General features: G+C 43.0%; 1 protein-coding gene across 1 annotated transcript in view; it reads left to right on the forward strand.

Moving 5' to 3' along the window:
- Window positions 1-20,416, forward strand: part of TBCD (tubulin folding cofactor D) — a 275,953-nt gene that overhangs the window by 133,229 nt on the left and 122,308 nt on the right. Inside the window, exons 15-16 of the mRNA XM_060253390.1 lie at window positions 1,562-1,619; window positions 18,084-18,113. Of these exons, the coding sequence (XP_060109373.1) occupies window positions 1,562-1,619; window positions 18,084-18,113 (88 nt within the window). The remainder of the gene's footprint in view (window positions 1-1,561; window positions 1,620-18,083; window positions 18,114-20,416) is intronic.

Raw genomic sequence — 20,416 nt, forward strand, 5'->3', positions numbered from 1 at the left:
TCATAGGCAGAATGGCATTTGAGAACCATGGGGACTCACCCCCTCCAATCTGGGAGGAGACAGGACCAAGTTCATAGTCACCTTTCGGAAGACAGGACTCTTCCACTTGCAGCCCTGACCCGGGCTAGCCCAACCTCATCAGGTCTTGGGAAAGCAGTTTTTGCCCTAGCTAGTATTTGAATGGGCAACCTCCAAGGAATACCAGGGGTGTGACACAGAGGTGGGCAATGACAAACTACCTCTGAAATGTCTCTTGCCTTAAAACAAATCTAGCTTGCCATCCAGTGGTGCATAACAACTAAAAAGAGCTAGAAGTTCTGGCTGCCAGACAACCTTAGAATCTCCTGGCTATACTACACACACTGCCATATGATAATTAATGAATTAGTTCTCCTACTTGCAGACCTGGCTTGATGAGTAACACTGAACCTTTTTCTCTGCAAGTCCACCCTGTCCTCTGTTCCCTTTCTCAATTTTCTCTCTCATGACCTTGTCATGGAACCCTTAAAGCTAGGAGCAAGGCTGAATTTGAAAGCATCAGGTCTCATTCAGTTACTTTCTCTGCAGTCCAGGCTAGGACCATACTTAAAGCTGGGGGGGGGGGGTAACTCGAGTGGGTGCATTCTGACTTTAGTAATTCATACCTCTGTGGTGGGGGAGGGGTTGTTCAGTCTCTCAAGACAGGATTGAAGCCTCCCAATTTATGAAAGCTTTAATGGGGGTGAGAGAATTCACTCTTCATCTCTTTTGTGCTTTGGCAACAGCATGCTCATTGGGAGCACCAGAAATCATATAATCCAACGCCCTTTAAAACCTGTAGTCTGGGTGTGTTGAGGGGGGGAAGCTCTAAATTGTAGCACCTTTCTTTCTATAAATGTGCTATTTTATTTTAGGGGACTAACAAACATAATTGACCTTTGTGAGGGTTTTTTTTGTTCTTCAGCCCAGTTGTACTAATTTTTAAAGGATCCTGATTCTAATCCTTACAAATTACAAATCCAAAGCAACCTACATCACTGAAAAATCTGACTTGTTTACTTGTTTCCTGATTTTTTAATGTGTAGAAAATATTCTACTGTTCTTATCACTTGTTTCAGTAGCCTTTTAAAAAAAAATTTCTTTAATTGGTTTATATTAGAAGACTGAAACTATCACAGTTTCTAATTCTACATGTTCTTCATGCTCATAAGTGACGTTCAGGCTTCACAAGATAGTACATTCTGGTGCCAATTTACTGAAAAGCACATTTACAGGAAGCTGCTATGAAATGATTTTTCTCTGTTTTATGAAAGACTTCTCTAATTCTTAATGATAGCTTTGGTTATCATTTGCTAAGAAGTTCTGCGTAGCTGAATTGTGTTACTGATTTTTCTGCTTTGATATTGCTGTGGGAAATGACAGGTCACAAAAACACTGGAAAAGTGAAGTATGCTTTTGCTAAGATTGGAAAACTCCTTCTTTCTCCAGTGGTCCCAGGAAATTTGCAAATAAAAAAAAAAATCTGAATCACAAAATGCTATCATTTGTCAAGTTTCCATATTTTACTTTTTTCTGTCTTTAGTGCCTTGGTGATAACTGCAATATTTGACCGTGATATTAACTGCAGGAGAGCTGCCTCGGTAAGATGCAATTTTACAGTTTTGTAAAGTTTGTGATGCTTGTAAGAGCCTACAGTTGTACAGTCAATGGAGTTCCTGGGCACTGTGTTCTTACTGGGAAATTGCCCTTAAAGATGGGAAACTTTCCTTTCATAAGCAACATAAATTTGCTAATGGTTTAATATTATGAGCAGCCCAATCCCGAGGGTTCCTGTAACATCAACACCAGTAGTCCATTCACAGTGAATGTTCCATGGGGGAAAGAACAACACCTGCCCCTCCACAAAGTGCAGTCTTCATAGTGAGCACACTGGAGTCCTAGCAATCCCAACAGCACCTACTGGTCAGACAGCAGTGCCTGATGACATCCCTCTGGCATATACACTGATTGAACAATTGATTGAACAATGGTCCACCAGAGGACAGGGCAGAAAGGAACCATGGAGCCAGTGCACCTCAAGGTGCCCCACAGACAACAGCCTCAATCCCAAATTGTAGCTCACTTGCCATTTTCCAGTAGCAAGTATTGGGGCACCAAAAGGAGAATACACTATAGTGCCCCCCTGCAATGTCTTTCACACCTGTCCCCATAGCTCACAGGGAAGGCTGTTGTTACCCTAAGTGGTTGTGAGGGTCTCCTGATTTTTTTTTTTTTGGGGGGGGGGGAATTTCTGTACTTTAGTAACTATAATAATAAAGAAATAGACAATGCTTGACATTAGCTAGGAGACCCCTAGACTGTGCAAGAGATGGGTAACAAGCAGGATCTCCACTTATGTTTATGGAGATTTTTCCCTCAGAAGAACTCTCAAATGAATCACGCCTTGATTAATGAAATGATTCTTATTAAAGAAAATTAAGTAAATAAAATCAAATGTATTAATTGAAAATTACCCTATACACAAATACATGTTCAGAAAATAAAGGTAGTTGTTACAGAGACAAGAAGGGAACTCATTTTACACAGGGCTATATTTACCTATTCCAGAACTGAGATTCAGGGAGAAAGGTGAGCAGAACGAACCAGTGTCCCACTCAAAGAATTTCGTGTTGGGAGTGTAATTTAGTAGTTGTCCACATGATGCATACAACACAAACACTTACACAGAGACACTCAGTCACGCAGAGAGAGCCCCAGAAGAACCAGAATGTGTATGGATATTTGCAGGCCTCAGATTCAGTGGGAGCTCACAGGAGCATAGCTTTCTGAGAGTTCCACCTCCTCCTTCTGAGAGTTCCACCTCCTTGTCCATTGAATAGTATTGCAGTCACATAACAATCCCTGGATGAGCTCCACCACCTATTTTTCTACAAAATGTCCCCTGGATATTTGAACTATGACCAGGGCCAGCGCTGCCACTGCTACCGAATTGGGCCTTCCCGTCTCGGCACCAGCCTATAGGCAAATGCCTAAAATGCATGAGTTCGCTACCAGCTGCAGCCATCTTTGGCTGTTCCCTGCACTGCCTCCTCCTTTCCTTGCCTCCCTTCCAAAACCCACGACATCGATCGTTCTCACCCTGGAACGCCTTTGCAGAGGACTTCACTCGCTCACTCAGCTGTCCACCCACACCCTGCCCCGCTTCCTCCCTCCTGTGGTGGAGAGTGAAAGCAAAAGCCTGGTGTGGCCCTGCCCTGCTTGCTGTGGCTGGAGGGAAGCTCATCAGGCAGTGGAAGCTTGTCAGGCTGCAGGTTGGGCGACTCAGTCTGGTGGGTGCCTGCCTCACTCCCCACGGTCACCCTCAGATGGGTGCCATCACTGCCCCCTCCCTCCTTAACCCCCCTGCCTTTTGCTGTCTTCTGAACCCTTCCATCCTCCTCCAGCTTTGCCTGCAGCCCACGGGGGAGGGGAAGGAGGAAGGGTGTGGGCGGTGGGGCAGGTGCCATGGAGGAGGGGGGCAGTGGGGGGGCTTTGCCTAGGGTGCCATGTGCCCTAGGGCTGCTCCTGGCTATCATGTGATAGTTCCTAGAGCAATGCTGTGATGGGGTGAATGAAATAATGTATTTGAACCAGAAAGCTTCATAACTTTCCCATGGGTTGCAAATGCAATGTAACATTCATGTGAAAATGACTATTGTGTTTAGAGACCTCTAACAGATATAGCATGAAAACTATTACAAAGGGGTGTTATGGGATTGAAATGGTTTTGACTGTGGACTCACATAGGATATACCAGGTAAGGGGAAATCAGGCAAGGTGGGGAAATGGGTTGGTTGTACTGTCTTTTCTGGAAATTATTCTTTGGCATTGATGAATTTGAAAGAAGGAAGAGTACTGCCAAAACTCAGTCCTTTGCATCTTTAGGATCGGTTTTCCCAGACAACCATCTGGCCAATATTTGATGACATGCCTTCCATGTGACTATAGGACCTATTGTGATCCTATTTGCAGACCAGGGAAGAGTCTAGAATGAATGACCCTGTGGGATGTTAAGAGAGAAGGTAGCCTATTATCAACTTTTTCCAAGGTACCAGACTTAGTCCTTAGAGGGAGGAGTGGTCTAGGCATAACACTGTCCACACAGCAGACAGTACATATGGACCCAAGCTGCAGGGGGCTGGGGATGGTAAACACCCATTTCCCTGGTAATGGTCTGAATGACAGCAAAGGCTGACCCATACTTACCATCCTGGAAGTGAATCACATCAGACCACTGGGTCATCTCCATCGAGAAGGGCTATGCAGTAGAGTTGATCTCCAGTCTTCATTGCCACACTACCTTCACGAGTTCTCCTAGAAGAGGTGCAGACCTTTTCAACAAAAAGGTGATAGAGCATGTCCCCCCGAGTCAGAGAGGAAAGGACTTCTATCCCTAGTACACGGTTCCAGAGAAGGACCAGGGTCTATCCTGGACCTCTGGGGTCTGAACAGATTCATCAAATATCCAAAATTTTGCATGACTTCCCTGCAAAAAAAATTGCTTTTACTAAACAACGGGGTTGGATGCAGGGTGGATAAAAATCAATTAAAAAAAATAAAAAAAAATTGGATTTTTTAAATTTAGATCAGATTTTTTTTATTTAAATCAGATTTTTAAAAATTTAAATCGGATTTTTTAAAATAAAATGCTTTTTGAGGAAAATATTTAATCATCCAAAGGTTATTCCATCATGAAATAAGGATTGGTTTTTAATTCTGAAGCATAAGGCTGTATAGTCATGCAATGTTTACATTTTTTGGTAATAAATTCTATTAAGCCATTCACAATGTCATGCTCTTTCAGAGGTTTCTGTAAGATTACTGGGCAGTTTCTCTGTCTACAAGATATTATCACAGAACACAGATGCCTGGTTTTGCAGTTCTCAAAACTGTAATTTGTGTCTGCAGAGATCACATGCCTCTTCTACAAAGCAAAAATGTTATAAAATGAACAGAGTTGAGAAAAAGACCTTAATCTCATTGTTCTACAAACCTACGCACACAGAATCAACCCCTTAAGTGCTAGGTTTCAAAAAGTTCAATGAATAGAAAACGATTGCTTGGAGTGGAATAGATCTGCACAAGAAGAAACTTAAGTGTGAGGAGGGAGGGACAAGCAGTAAAAATGAAAGTGAAACTTTTTGAGCAGATTACTCCACAAGACTTTGGATCTTTTGTGTGTATAACCCGAGGTTTATCACGTTATTCTTTTCCTCGAGGAGAAAACCTATAATGGCAGCAGGCCATAAAAGAGACCCAGTTTAATGAAGTTCCTCTACCTATTGGTAAGGCAGGCATCCGTGCAAAATGCAAACACTGCAACAAAGAAATGCAAGGTCTGGTGGCCCGAATGAGGCAACATCATGAGAAGTGCTATGATGAAGATGCCAACAGAAGCATGTTTGAACAGGCCAGGATCTTCAGGTTGGTAAACATTTTTATTTAATCATATTTCTTAAAGAGTGCCTTGAATTGTCACGTTTGAGCAAAATTATATTTCTTATTATTACTGCATGTTACTGTCATTTTGATACAGTTATGAAGAAAAGCAAATATTCCTTTTTGGGCAGTGCTGCATGGCAATGAATACAATAAGCAGAAATTATATAAATAATAAAATAACAGCATTGTTTTTTTGTTGTTGTTTAGGGGAATTCATCATCAACACTAAGGATTCTGGAAACTATCCACCTTCAAGATCACCATCCTTGGGTTATACACACAAAAGATCCAACTCTGGTTGAAACCCAGTTAATTTCCCATTCATGTGGAGAGGCTCCGCCCTGACTATTAAAAAGCTTAATTATAAAGAACACGTTAATAGTTCATATAGAACTTGTGTAAATCTTAAACTATATTGTGAAAGATGTCATTGTTTCCTAAGGAACTGAAACGGAGACAGAGTGAGTATGTCTAGAAGTGAAAATTTCACCTAAATCGCCTCAGTTCAAATTCTAATTGCAGTAAACTTAAAAAAATGCTAAATATTTTATCCATAACTTTCATTTTGAGAAGGCTGTCTCTGTATTCTTGCATTGCATCATAAGAGTTGCAGTTATTTCTTTGGGAAAAACTGTAGTCCTCAGTCTGTCATGATGACTTCACATGTTCTTGACCAGCACATGAAGCAGCTTATGTACAAAAGCTCCCAATGCCCAGCCATTTCATGTTTTCCCCTGGGTCTGAGGCTCAAAGCATTGACCATGAGATTTCTGTAATGAATGTCAATAAATCAAAAGTAGGTTTGCATCTTACAGATGCACACCTGAACAGCACCTGAACAGTATACTAAGACTGCTACAGCACAGACATTGTCTCCAGATTTTGATACAGTAAGTCAGAGCAAGAGGTGTCACTCATCAGAGATCTTTTAAGTATGTTTTGTTTTAAATTTTAAAAAATCGTTGTGTTTTTGTCCTTTATGAAGTTGATATTTCCGCTACCTGGCATTACATTGTCTGACACATGTGGCCCAGCCCAGCAAGGTCTCCTTTATGTCAGGGCCAGCCCTCAGAACAAATGAGTTCAGCACTCCTGCTCTAAATGGCTTTCAGGGATTATCAAGAGCTGCTGTCTCCTAGCCAAATGCCTGCTGCCAGGGCCAATTCATCACCACTCTATGAGAGCACTTGCCCCATCTACACCGTTCCTTTGAGGCACTGTGCCGCATGAGATCTGCAAGACATACCTCTGTGAGGCTTTGCACCCGGACATCCATCTTCATCAGCACACTGTGTTTGGCTTGCATTTGAGGTCCTGTCAGCAGCATCCTCCAGGTATGCGTGAACTTGCTATTCTCCCATGGGGTGCGATGCACAGAGACCATAAAGAAGATAAACACGTTGCTTACCTGTAACTGATAATCTTCGAGTGGACATCTGTGCATTCACACCGCCCTCCCCTCTGCTGTCAGTCCTCCGGATTTTCTGGGATCACACAGCAGTGAGAAGGAACTGGCAGTCTACTACAGGGTTACTGTTCGAAACTGAGTTGGAACACAAAATTGGCTGCATTATGCCATGGTACTTGTACCTCCAATTGAATCTCACCTCGACTATTCTCAATTTTCCAAAAATCATTTCTTCTCCTGCAACTGCCTTTGAAAGATTGATGGACCCATCAGACAACACTAACAAGGGACTAATATCAGTGGTTTATGGCACATTAATATGTCTTGACAGTGACAAACCATTGGGTCATCAAATTAACTGGCATTGAGTGCAATGCTTCTTTCTCTGTCGAACAGTGGTCTGACATATACTCCTCATCTCTGTTTATCTCTCCTGTAACTAGCACAAGATTGCAACCTTTTAAAATCCTGAGTCCATGGTACATCTCACCCAACAGACTTGTCTCGTTTTCCAATTCAAGTTTGCCTCTTTGCTGGAAAAAATGTAGCAATATTGGAATGTATGCCCATTGCTGGTGAGAATGCCCAGTGCTACAGAACTTCTGGTCTGACCTCTTCCAAGAGATCCAAATCATTACATCTTATTCAATTCCTCTTAGACCAGAATTGATATTTCTGAATATATGGGACTCATTCAGAAAATCAGATGGGAACTCCTGGTGGCCACAAAAGCCTCTACAGCAAGGGTGTCAAACATGCAGTTCAGGGGCTGAATCAGGCCCCCAGAGGGCTCCTGTCTGGCCCTTGAGCAGCTGGCTGTCATCTGCTTCCTTCTGCATCACAGCTCGCTTTGCAAGGCTTGCTCAATTGCTCAGGAGCTACAGAGCAAAACCTCTATTTTCTCCATTTGCTGAGGCTCCTCCCCCCAGTCTCCTGGGGAAGGAAGGAAAGAGCCAGAGCTTCCTTTGCCCCGTTCTCTGGATAACATGGGAGAAATACAAAGAAAGCATCCTTAAGACAAATTAGCTCTAACATTTTAAGTCTGTTTTAAGTTTTTTCAAAAAATATCTGTGTTTGTGTTCTTTATAAACATTTATATCTCTGCTACCTAATCTTAAATAGGTACACACATGGCCCGACCCAATGTGGCTCGGCCCAACCCGACATGGCCCGGCTCCTCAAGGTCTCACTTATGTCAGATCTGGCCCTCATAACAAATGAGTTTGACACCCCTGCTCTCTAGCGTCAAACCGGAAAGCCCCTTTAACCCCCTCTAGAATTGCTTGGCTTACAGAAGTATGGGAGCGCTTCATTATGGAAAAGATTATGGATTGTTTACAACAATCAGACTTATTTCCAAAAGGCTTGCAGTTTTCTGAAAAATGGTTACCTTTCATAGAATATGGAGTCTTGTGAGATCCATCTCACAATCCAATACACTTGTCTATGCCCTATTTCTAGCCTGTCTCACAAGCACTGACTTCAGCTATGACACAGGGAAGGGCGACATTCCGTTTACTTGCCTATATACTTATTTAACTCTAACTTATATTTAATATTTGATTTTAAATATTTTTCAAATTTATTGTACTTTTGGATTACTGTAATTTTTGCCCCACTGTATATTACCATACATCGCACTCTTAAAGTGGCAAGGCAGCAGGAGTTGATGGAATTCCACCAGAGATCTGGAAGCATGGGGGCACAGTACTACATAGCTCACTTCACAAAGTACTTGTCACCTGCTGGGAACAAGGCAAATTACCACAGGACTTTCGAGATGCAATCATCATCACCCTATACAAGAACAAAGGGGAAAAGTCAGACTGCTCCAACTACCGGGGGATAACCCTGCTCTCCATCGCAGGCAAAATCCTTGCCAGAATACTCCTGAACAGACTGGTGCCCACCATTGCAGAAGAACTCCTCCCAGAGAGCCAGTGCGGCTTCAGAGCTAACAGGAGCACCACCGACATGGTATTTGTTCTCAGGCAGCTCCAAGAGAAATGCAGGGAACAGAACAAGGGTCTGTATGTGACTTTTGTCGACCTTACCAAAGCTTTCGATACCGTTAGCAGGAAAGGCCTGTGGCAAATCTTGGAACGTTTAGGATGTCCCCCAAGGTTCCTCAGCATGATCATCCAGCTACACGAAGACCAGCGAGGCCAAGTCAGACACTGCAACGACCTCTCGGAGCCCTTCCCAATAGGCACAGGTGTAAAGCAAGGCTGCGTTCTCGCGCCAACTCTCTTTACGATCTTCTTTAGCATGATGCTTCAAAGAGCCGCAGTAGATCTAGATGAGGACGATGGTGTCTACATCCGCTATCGCACCGATGGCAGCCTGTTCAACCTGAGGCGACTAAAGGCACACTCCAAGACAATGGAAAAACTCATCCGAGAGCTACTGTTTGCTGATGATGCTGCACTCGTCTCCCACTCGGTATCAGCTCTGCAGCATATGACGTCCTGCTTTGCAGAGGCTGCCAAGCTATTCGGCCTAGAAGTTAGTCTGAAGAAGACAGAAGTTCTCCACCAGCCTGCACCCCAGGAAGATTATCACCCTCCCTGCATCACTGTGGGTGAATCAGTTCTGAAGACAGTCCAGCAGTTCAGCTACCTGGGGTGCATCATCTCCTCAGATGCCAAGATCGACAAGGAGATTGACAACAGGCTGGCAAAGGCAAACCGTGCATTTGGCCGACTGCACAAAAGAGTGTGGAGCAACAAGCATCTGAAAAAAGGCACAAAGATCAATGTTTACAAAGCGGTTGTGATGACAACCCTCATCTATGGCTCCGAATTGTGGGTTTTATACCGTCATCACCTGCGACTCCTTGAGCGCTTTCATCAGCGCTGCCTTCGCACCATCCTCAACATCCACTGGAGTGACTTTGTGACCAACACTGAAGTCCTCAAGCGGGCAGAGGTTACCAGCATCGAGGCACTGCTGTTGAAGACGCAGCTGCGCTGGGCGGGGCATATTTCTAGGATGGAAAACCACCGCCTTCCCAAGATTGCCCTGTATGGCGAACTCTCCACCGGCCATCGAAATAGAGGGGCACCAAAGAAGAGGTACAAGGACTCCTTGAAGAAATCCCTTAGCACCTGTCACATCAACCATCACCAGTGGTCTGACCTAGCCTCAGATCGCAAAGCATGGAGGCACACCATCCACCAGGCTGTCTCTTCCTTTGAGAACACACGCATAGCTGCTCTTGAGGACAAACGGAGACTGAGGAAGAATCGCACTGCTACAGGACCAACCCTAAATCAGACTTTTCCCTGCAGCCGCTGTGGCCGGACCTGCCTGTCCCACATTGGTCTTGTCAGCCACCAGCGAGCCTGCAGCAGACGTGGACTACTGCACCCTTCTTAAATCTTCGTTCGCGAAGCCAAGCCGAGAGAGAGACTCTTTGTATTCTGTACATGTTCATCTCCTTTTTCATGATGCATTCTTTATTAATATTCTTGTTCTGTGTTCTATAAATTATCAATAAATGTTTAAAATGTGAAAAAAGAAGGAACTGGTGGGATGTCCATGCCTACCGTAGTGGGCATGTCTAGTGGGGCTTCTGTACATGTAAATCAGGGAAAGGCATGAAAATCCCTTAGGCTTTAGAGTACAGGTTGGGATCAGTGTAGGCGCCCTATTCCCATGGGTGTGAATGCACAGATGACCACTCAAAGATCATCAGTTACAGGTAAACAACCTGTTTTCCTAAGTAACTCCAGACTTTAATGAGCAGCAGCAGGAATTGCACTGCATGTCCATTATTACTTTTCTATGCTCAGAAGGCAGTCATGTCCTCTTCTGTTGCCTGTCAGCCTTAACTTGACTACTGCCCTACTTCCCTGCCTTTTTTGGTGTGGCTGTCTCAAGGACATATATAAAAGTGTGGCGCAATCATAGCTGCGTACTCCTTTAGGCTGTACCTTTATAGCTTGAAAATGGGAATGTCTTATTGGAAGAAATCAGTCTTTGGTGCTTTAATCATACTGATACTTCCACGATGAGTATGCTGTACTCATAGCTGCAGGCTAGCAGTGCATACAGTCTACCTTTCAAGTCCAGCCCTATTGACACTCCTTGTAATAAAGAATTGGAAAATGGCAATAGCTTAGAAGTAAGTCTATTAAAACAGGGCATTCGTTGCTGACAATATCTCTTTAAGCCTAATTATAAAGAATGTGTTAATAGTTCTTATAGAACTTGTGTAAATCTTAAAACTACATTGTGAAAGAAGTCCTTGTTTCCTAAGGAATTGAAATGGAGGCAGAGTGCTTCTGTCTGGAAGTGGAACATTCACCTAAATCTCCTCAGTCCAAATTCTGATTGCAGTATATTTAAGTAAATGCTAAATGTTTTATCCATTACTTTCATTTTGAGAAGTCAATAGCAAATAAGATGTTTTATTCTCTGAATGGAGCTGGCTAGGTACAGGTCTCTGTGCCCATGGACTGCTGCTGTTGAATTATAACGAGTCCTTATTTGTATGTATCCAGGAGCAGTTTTGCTTAGGTAATATTAAAAGATACATATAATAAATATGTTTTATTTATTTATAAAACCTGTATCCCTTCTTTCTACCCACATCAGAACCACCAAGGCAGCTAACAAAAACATAATAAAAGCACCTCTTAAAAGCTATTAAAACCAAACAAAAACTACCTTTAAAACAACTGAAGGCAAGCTAATATACACACAAACACATACAAAAAAATTAAAGCATAGTTCCTCTTTACTAGAGGCAGCACTCTGTATTTTGTTTAAGGTTTTTCTGATGATTTTCATATTCATATTTTGTTTGTGACTTTTAAATGCTGATCATGTTTACCTTTATGGCATCCCACTAAGGCTATGCAGCAGAAGAATCAGCTGTTCATGGCTGTTTGTTCCTGACTCTTTCAGGAACAAACACCCTTTCCAGGTATACATGAGCTCTTCCTGTTCCACTTGTAAGGAGGAGGGCAGTTAACCTCCACATAGAACCCTTGTCCCTATACTTTGACCCTGACCATCCACTAGTTATAGCCAGGACTTTTTTTCTAGGAAAAAAAATCCCAGCAGGAACTCATTTGCATATTAGGCTACACCCTCTGGCATCACCATGGGTCGTTTAATAGAAAAGGCTTTCTGAGAACTCATTAGCATAACTTATTTGCATATGCCGCACCCCCTGACATCACTGGAAGTGTGTCAGAAGGCAACACCCAGCGCTCAGGCTTCATTCCAAAATCTCAAGGTATTTCCCAACTCAGAGCTGGTAATCTGGAGAAAAATTGCCTGAGCTACAGAAAGTATCTCACTCTTCAAAGTCCTCAATATCTCAGCACTGTGAACGAGCAGTGTGCATCAGACAGAAAACAGCGAGAAAAGACTTCCATCAAAACTACATCCCACAGCAAAAATCCAACTTTTACTTACTTTCCTGAAGTTTTTGAACCGTGTCTCTTCCTGAGATCCTATTCTGACATACAAGATCCAGAACCACAGTCATTAGAAAAGCAAAAGCAGCTCACCTGTCACAAACAACCTGGTTCCCTGGCTCACCTGTCACAAACAGCCTGTATTCATTTAACAGCCACCACTACAAACTCTTTCACAGAGAGACGCATTTGACAAGCAATAGCTCCCACATTTTGAGACAAAAAGAGGAGGGGAGGGAGAGAGACATATGGGAGGAAAGAGTGAAAGAGGTGGGAATAGAGAGAGAGAATAGATGGAGGGAAGGAAGGAAATAGAGACTTGGGACAGCTTGTAGGGAGGGAGGTCTTGGCCTTGGCTACCTACTGACTGGCTCTTTGCCTCCCGTGGAGGGTGGGGAGGAATCTCCATAAGAAGACAAAGGATGTATGCCAGCCAGAGGGCATGCATGGCCTGTCAAGTTACTTTTGAGGGGGGAAATGATGGAGGACAGAAGGCAGGGGGAGATAGAGAAAGAAAGGAGAGGCAAGGGGGGGAGTGAGAGAGGCTTCTCACTCTGCACTCCACACTTTTGTGACCCACATCCCAGGGAGATTATCTGGCTGTTAAGTTTGCAACAGCTCTTGAAAACAACCTTTTTCTGGAGAATCTTTTAGGAGTCCAGAAAGTCACGGCTGGTTTCTCTGACTGGGACTTGCCACTGCATTCTAGCTTAAACCATTTTTCTTTCATGGTTAATTTTATTTTGCACTAATTTAATTGGTCCAATAAAAGGCCTTACATTGATTTTGTTGTTGCTTCTGTAATTTTATTTTGCCAGTATCAAGACTGGGCTTTCTTAGTCTGTCTTTTTCTCCTGCTGGTTACCACAGGTTTTTTCCCCCTGTTCCTTTGTTTCTGCTTTACCATTTCACATTGCTTTAGCAGCTGTCTTGTAAGCTGTGGGTACTTTATGATGGACAGAAGGGCACTATATGCCCTTCCCGTCCTATATCTTGGATAGAAATGGCAGCCCACTTCCTCGATAAAGGGGAGAAAAGCTGACAGTCCTCTCCCCTAGGGAACTGAACTTTGTGGGGAAATATCCAGGAAAAACTTGGAGACTGCCTCCTTTGGGGAAGGAGAGAGACAAATGGCAGCCCACTTCCTCCAAAAGGGGGGGAGCCCTCTGTCCTCTCCTTTGGTAGTGGAGGAGAGTGCGCCTAGACAGAGCAGAGTAAGCAACCTCGGGCTTGTCTTGCAATGTAAGCAGAAGGTGCCCATCCCCTCCCTCTCCTGCAAACCACCCCGCCAATGGCTGCACTTTGCAAGGCAAGCCCTGGGCTGCTCACTCTGCCCTGCCTTGATGCACTTGCTTTTGATGAAGCAGCCCACTTCTCCTCCTCCTCCCAAGGCCAATGCACCGAGGCAGAGTAGAGCAAGAGAGCCTGGGCCCTGCCTTGCAATGCAAGTGAAGTCCCCTCTCCCCTATCCAAAGAAGTCCAGGAACCCCACCCCCCCAACTTACCAAGCAGTAGCCAGTCCACTTGGGTCGCCAGGCAGGCAGAAATTCCAGGTGTGGCCTCATAGGGCTGAGGGGGTGGGGCCAGATTTCAAGTGAGCCAGCCGATACTGTAGCCTGTGAAGCTCCAGCTGTCTGCAACAGAAGCAGAGCTGGAGAGACAGACTCAGAGAACTTCACCATGTGCGCGGCCTTATAAGGTAATAAATAAATGAATACTTTGTTTCTTCTCTCCCGGAACATCGTTCCTGTTCGTTCCCACTGGAAATGAGCCCTGGGCATCACCACCGTTCCACACTGGCTTTTTTTGTAGAAAAAGCCCAGCATAAACTTATTTGTATATTAGGCCACACCCCCTGACGCCTAGCCAGCTGGAACTGCATTCCTGCTCAAAAAAAGCCCTGGTTTATAGCAACACAACAGTTCAGTGGATGTGGTACTACATTTCATGATAAAGAAATCAGTGCTTGCAACTACAGGGGCTAAATTATTTCTCAAGAATACAGAAATGAGATTTTTACACTGTGAATAAGAAACACATTGGAATGCCTGTATGCAGCTGAACTGTTGTTTAGGGTTGCCAGCTTTGCTGGGAAGTTCCTGGAGATTTGGGGGCAGATCCTGGGCACAGCAGGGTTTAGGGTGAGGTTAGACCTCAGTGGAGTACAATGCAATTGAGCAATAAAATCATAGAATCATAGTTGGAAGAGACCTCCAGGGTCATCTAGTCCCAGCCATCTGCACAATGCAGGAAATGTAGAAATAACTCCCACCACCAACACAGAGACTGTGACCTCTGCTCCATGCGCAGAAGATGGCAAAAAAGCCTCCAGGATCCCTGGCCAAATTGGCCTGGAGAAAATAGCTGCCTGATGCCAAAGTGGCACTCAGCATTTCCCTGGATATCTAAGAAATGATAAAGAGAACTAAGCACTGACACAACCCTTCCTGCCCTCCTTCCCCTGATCTGCCTAAGTTCACAGAATCAGCATGGCCATCTGGCCTCTTGTTTAAAAACCTCCAAAGAAAGAGAGCCCACCACCTCCTGAGGAAGCCTGTTCCGCTGGGGAATGTTTAGCTGATAATGCTTTTGATTTAATTTCCTAATGTTTAGCTGATAATGCTTTTGATTTAATTTCAAACCATTGGTTCTGGTCAAACCTTCTGGGGAACAGAAAAGAACTCCACACGAAATGGGACTGGATTGTGAAAGTTCTATCGTGGAGTGAGATGGATAAGCTAACAAGAACTTTAAGAGACTATGATTTGCATCTGTTTAAAAAGGAGTGGAAGAAATTTAGAGAATATATAGAGCAAGAGTGGAATGTAAAAAGACATTGGACAATTTTTTTAATGTGAATGGGAGAAAAGAAAGACATTGATTTTTGATTGGTTGGGGGTGCCTTTATAATTGAACTTAAGTATATAACTTCGGCGGAAGTCTAGTAATGGAGGGAGGGGGGATTGAAAATATCATATGGGTTAGAGATAGCAAGGATATAATTAAATATTGTAACCATATGTTATTAATAAAATTGTTTAAAAACAGAAAAGAACTCCACACCACCTTCTATATGACAGCCTTTCAAGTACTTGAAAATGGTGATTATATCACCTCTCAATCGTCACCTCTTTAGGCTAAACGCTCAGCTCCTTCAACCTTTCCTCATAGGGCTTGGTCTCCAGACCCCTCACCCTCACCATCTTTGTTGCCCTCCTCTGGACACAATCCAGCTTGTTTATATCCTTCTTAAATTGTGGTTCCCAAAACTGAACACAATAAGTGTGGTCTAACCAGAGGGAAATAAAGCGAAACCATCATTTCATGTGGTCTGGACACTACTAGACTTCTGTAGATACAGACAAAAATCGCATTGGCCTTTTTAGCTACTGCCTTAGCCTGCTGATTCATTATCAGTGTATAGTCTACTAAGACTCCAGGATCCTTTTTGCGTGCACGGTTGCCAGGACAAGTCTCCCCCATTCTGTAATGATGTGTTTGATTTTTCCTACCTAAATGCAGAACTTTACATTTATCCCTGTTAAAATTCATTTTATTTGTTTTTGTTTCCGGCCTTCCTGAAAGTGTCATCCAGGGCTGGTCCTCTTCCTCATCAGTTATGACAGGTGATACTAGGTGCTGAGACTTGCCTGACCTGGGCCAGAACTCAAGTGCTGGCATGGATCAATATGTCATTGTGCCATGTTGTTTCTGTCAGCCTAATGAGACCCAGCATAGAGGAAGGGTGAGCCAGAAGTTCCAAAAGCCCAGCCCCAATTTCTGTGATTCTCTTGTCTTCTGTAGACCTATTACAAATATGGCAAACTTTGTGACAAATTTTGCTTTGTGGTTCAGGTTGTGCCCATCTCTATGTATGTGTATTACTTTTGAGAACATAACTATTTGGTAGACTTCCTGTTTCAAAAACTTTTCTGGGTTTTTGTGTGTGTGTATATCTCGGTATAGATGGCTCCCTTCCCCCCCATTTGCTAAGCCAGAATTTACTAGGATGCTGTGCTCTGTCAGATGATTTCCATTTAAGTCATCCCCCCCTTCAGCTGCCAACTGGAGTGCTTTTTTGAGGTGTGGAGGAGCAGCCACATAATGTCATCATGCCATCATGCTCTAATTGTTCTTGGTATGCTGTTTTCTGGCATGCTTTTCTCCAGCTTCTTTGGGGAAGAGCACAGCCCAAGTGCATTTTTAGGTTATCTGTAAGGTGCAAATTTCCCAAGGCCCCACAAACATCCCTGCCATTTCCCTTCTCTCAGCCCTTTTAGCTGCCGTTTGCATTATAAATTATACAAAATAATACACATTAGAACACACATCTAATATTGACCGCAAATATTCTGTAACAACATTTCTTTTTACACCTTTAATACTATACGGAGCCACCTTCATTCTGGAATTTTTAGTAGTACAATTTTTGATAGAGTGTTGGGTAAAATGATCATTTTGGCTAATGGCTGGTGAGGGACCTGGATAGGCTTCCCAATCCCCAGGTCCCAGAGGGGGATCCCCCGGTTTTACAGGCTTCCCCCCTCCCCCAGCCACCTGGCTAGCGGGGGAAGCCCCGCCCCCACAACCATCATGCACCTCCATAAACAATTCTCATAGGGAATGATGGGAAATTGATCCGCAGGTATCGGGGGCTCTGGGGAGGGGCTGTTTTTTGAGATAGAGGCACCAAATTTTCAGAATAGCACCTAGTGCCTCTCCCCCAAATACCTCCCAAGTTTCAAAAAGATTGGACCAGGGGGTCCAATTCTAGGAACCCCAAAAGAAGGTGCCCCTATCCTTCATTATTTCCTATGGAAGGAAGGCATTTAAAAAGATGCGTAGTCCCTTTAAATGTGATGGCCAGAACTCCCTTGAAGTTCAGTTATGCTTGTCACACCTTTGCTTTTAGCTCCGCCCCCAATGTCTCCTGGCTCCACCACCAGAGTCTCCTGGCTCCACCCTCAAAGTCCCCAGATATTTCTTGAATTGGACTTGGCAACCCTAGACCTGGAGCAGACTCTTCTAAACTTCTTCCCACTAGGGAAGTTGATGACATGATCACTTAATAGTATTATCATGGACTTTGCTGCCATGTACTTAAAATTACAAAATGAATGTGAATAAATTCAGTGAAGTATCCTGAATAAAAATGTTCCACATCTATGGTTTACCTGTGTCTTATTCTTCCTTTCACTACATATTGCCAGTTCTCTGTTAATGTTGGACTGAAACCTAAAAACACATGGGAACTTCAAAGCTGGATATTTTAATGTGTTTAAATACAAATGTGTTGAGTAATAGAATGTATTATGAAAGTGAAGTCTGTGAAGCTCTCTGACCAAGCTGCTGTATCCTTGTTAAATTTATGAAAGGAGTGTTTGAGAGTCGTTGCTGCAGAAATTTAAAAAACTTTACCACACACAAACTTTCTGGAAGCAGGCTGAAAAACCACCCTGTCTCAGTACTTATATTCTTAGGGTATTGCCTTTTCATTTCTAGTGAGAAGGCCTGTGTCAGCAATAAAAGGCCAGTTTTGTAGGTGTGTCTGTTTTTAATAAATGTGGATTCTTAAAGCTGTTGGCGTGAAACATGCAGATTTAAACGAGCATCAGCACATAAAGCAATAACTTCTCAAGGACGTATTCTATTAACAAACCCAACTTTATTTCCAAAAAGCAAAGCCCATGGGTCATTTATATTGCTCCATTAAAAAAAATAAGCTGGTGTTTATCTGCAAGCAAGCCTGACTCATTGTTGTATGTTGTTTCTCTCTTTGTTCTTAGGCTGCCTTTCAGGAGAATGTTGGCAGACAGGTATGACAACATCAAAAAAAAAATCCTTTCATTTAATTTCATGTAAATCTCCTGTAGCATAAATTATGTGTAGGCTTTTTGTCATTTGTTGAGCTGAGGAGAAAGTTCAAAGTTGGTGAATCTGGATAAACTTCAAAATGATCACTGTAATTTTTTTTTTTACTTATTCAAAATGTGATGGTTTATATGCATTCTGGATAGAGCCTTTGGCTTTGTGCAAGGCATTATACCAAGTAGCATTGACTACATATGAGTGCAGTGCTAAAGTAACTAACATTGAGATTGAATTTAAAGGACATTCTTAAGAACTGAGCATAGACAATTATTTCTGTAGCACAACAAAAGTGACTTCTTCTTTACTGCTACTTGGCACTGTCCCTGATCCAGCAATAGTAACCTCAAAACTACATAAATAGAATGAAAATGAAGGGAGGCACTGCTTCATAACAGGGAGATTACACTTGCTCTATTTTCTTACTGCGGTTGTGTCTCAGTCTCTAAGTCAATGGAGTTATGAATTTTTTTAAGAGCGAAATACAAGGGTAATATGGTTTAGCTAATACTCAGAATTACATCCAGAATTACACTTTGTTGGTCTTAAGGGTGCCACTGAATTAAAACTTTTTTTTTAAAGAAAGTGTTCTTGAATGAACAATAGAGGAAGGGGCATCATTAAAATGGATTCTTTAAAAAAGAAAAGACCTTTGGGATGGTGTGGTGTTGTTACATAGAATCAGAGGGCATTGCACAATTTCTTAATACTTTATTTGTTCTTTCTGAGCAAGGTGCATGCACATAATGAAAAAAGATCAGCCCAAGGCTTCACAGTCACACAAATTCAGAGACCCCCCAGCTATCAGGCGGTCTGATGGGGGTGGGTTTGGCTTTCTCTGTAAATGGGTAAATGTGATGATCTCCTCACAACAGCGGATCCAATAAACTGTTCCTGAGTTTTCCCAAAACCTTATATATTTGATTAGACTAAGTAATCGGTGAGGATAAAACAAGAGCGAAACTTTAGGACTGATCTAGAGTTCCTTCAGGCTAAGAGAGGATTAACTGAAGCATATTAGCAAAACTTCAAACAAGAAACAAGAGGTAATAGTGGCAGGGTTGAAAGTTATGTCATGTTATTTTATTTTGAAGAAAGGCCATAGTTAGGTCTAATAATCATAATCTTTTCAAGTGACTTTAGCAAAAGATTGGTTAAGGGGCAGGAAAGTACAGCCAGAGTTTTTTCCCCTAGTCCACCCCCCTAGTTTCATATGATACTTCAGTCAATTATAAGATTTCACTTATGGAATGATCCCTTGTGATAATGTAATGTATCATCAGAACTCCACCCCAGTAATGAAGCAAGGACAGCTAAAATGCTGTCATGTACTCTTCTCAAGCACCTGTTCTTCTGTGAGTCATTTATTAGTAATAAGAGTTTTATAGCATACAAGTGCAGAAGTGCCTGTGGTTGTTTAATAGAAAAGTAAAATGAAAGTTTGAGGGGATCAGTTCCAGACTGAAAACATGTAAAAATTGTCCCCTTAGGATTCTGTGAGCTTTCACAGTGTGCTTCTGAAAACTTCTGTGAGAATCAGCAGTGTTTTTATGTAAGAAAGCAGGAGAGTAGAGGTGGGCACAAACTGGGATATGGAGGTTCATGAAGGATCATGGGGTCTCAGAAATCTCCATGAACCTTTCTGCTTAACAAATTGGTTCATGGTTTGTGGTGCAGCATGGCTTCCCTTTAAATGGCTTTTGCAAGCCACCACTGCAGCACGACTCGCAAGTGAACTCAGAAGTCATTCAAACGCCTTCTGAGTTCACTCGATGAGTTGTGCCATTGTGGCTTGAAGGCATTTGAAGAGACCATGGTCTCTTTAAAGACCTTCTTCAGGCCCTGCTACTGGCCCCAGCACGTCTGCCAACATGAACCACATGAACATCCCAAAGCCACTGGGAGTTTCATGGGAGGTTTGTGGAGGTGGACTGGCACAAACAGAGATTCATGAACTATGAACTGGGCCCAGTTCATGATAAATTTCTGTTCATAATTCAGTCTGTGCTCATCCCTACAGGAGTGTTCTGTTTTCTTTGTATTTAGAACTTTAAAAAATGTGTGTAATGATTCCCCCCCCCCCCTCGCATGGCCAGAAGGATAGACTGGAAACAGATCAAAATGCCTGATTTCAGAAAGTAAACACAATTTATGCCATTTCTGAATTACAAATCTGGAGAGAGTTGAGTCATTGTATTTGGGGGCTGGCTATCTGTCTGTGTGGGGGAACTAGGTAAGAAGTTCCACAGAG

The sequence above is a fragment of the Heteronotia binoei genome, chromosome 13 (assembly GCF_032191835.1).
Source record: "Heteronotia binoei isolate CCM8104 ecotype False Entrance Well chromosome 13, APGP_CSIRO_Hbin_v1, whole genome shotgun sequence".
Lineage (NCBI taxonomy): Eukaryota > Metazoa > Chordata > Lepidosauria > Squamata > Gekkonidae > Heteronotia > Heteronotia binoei.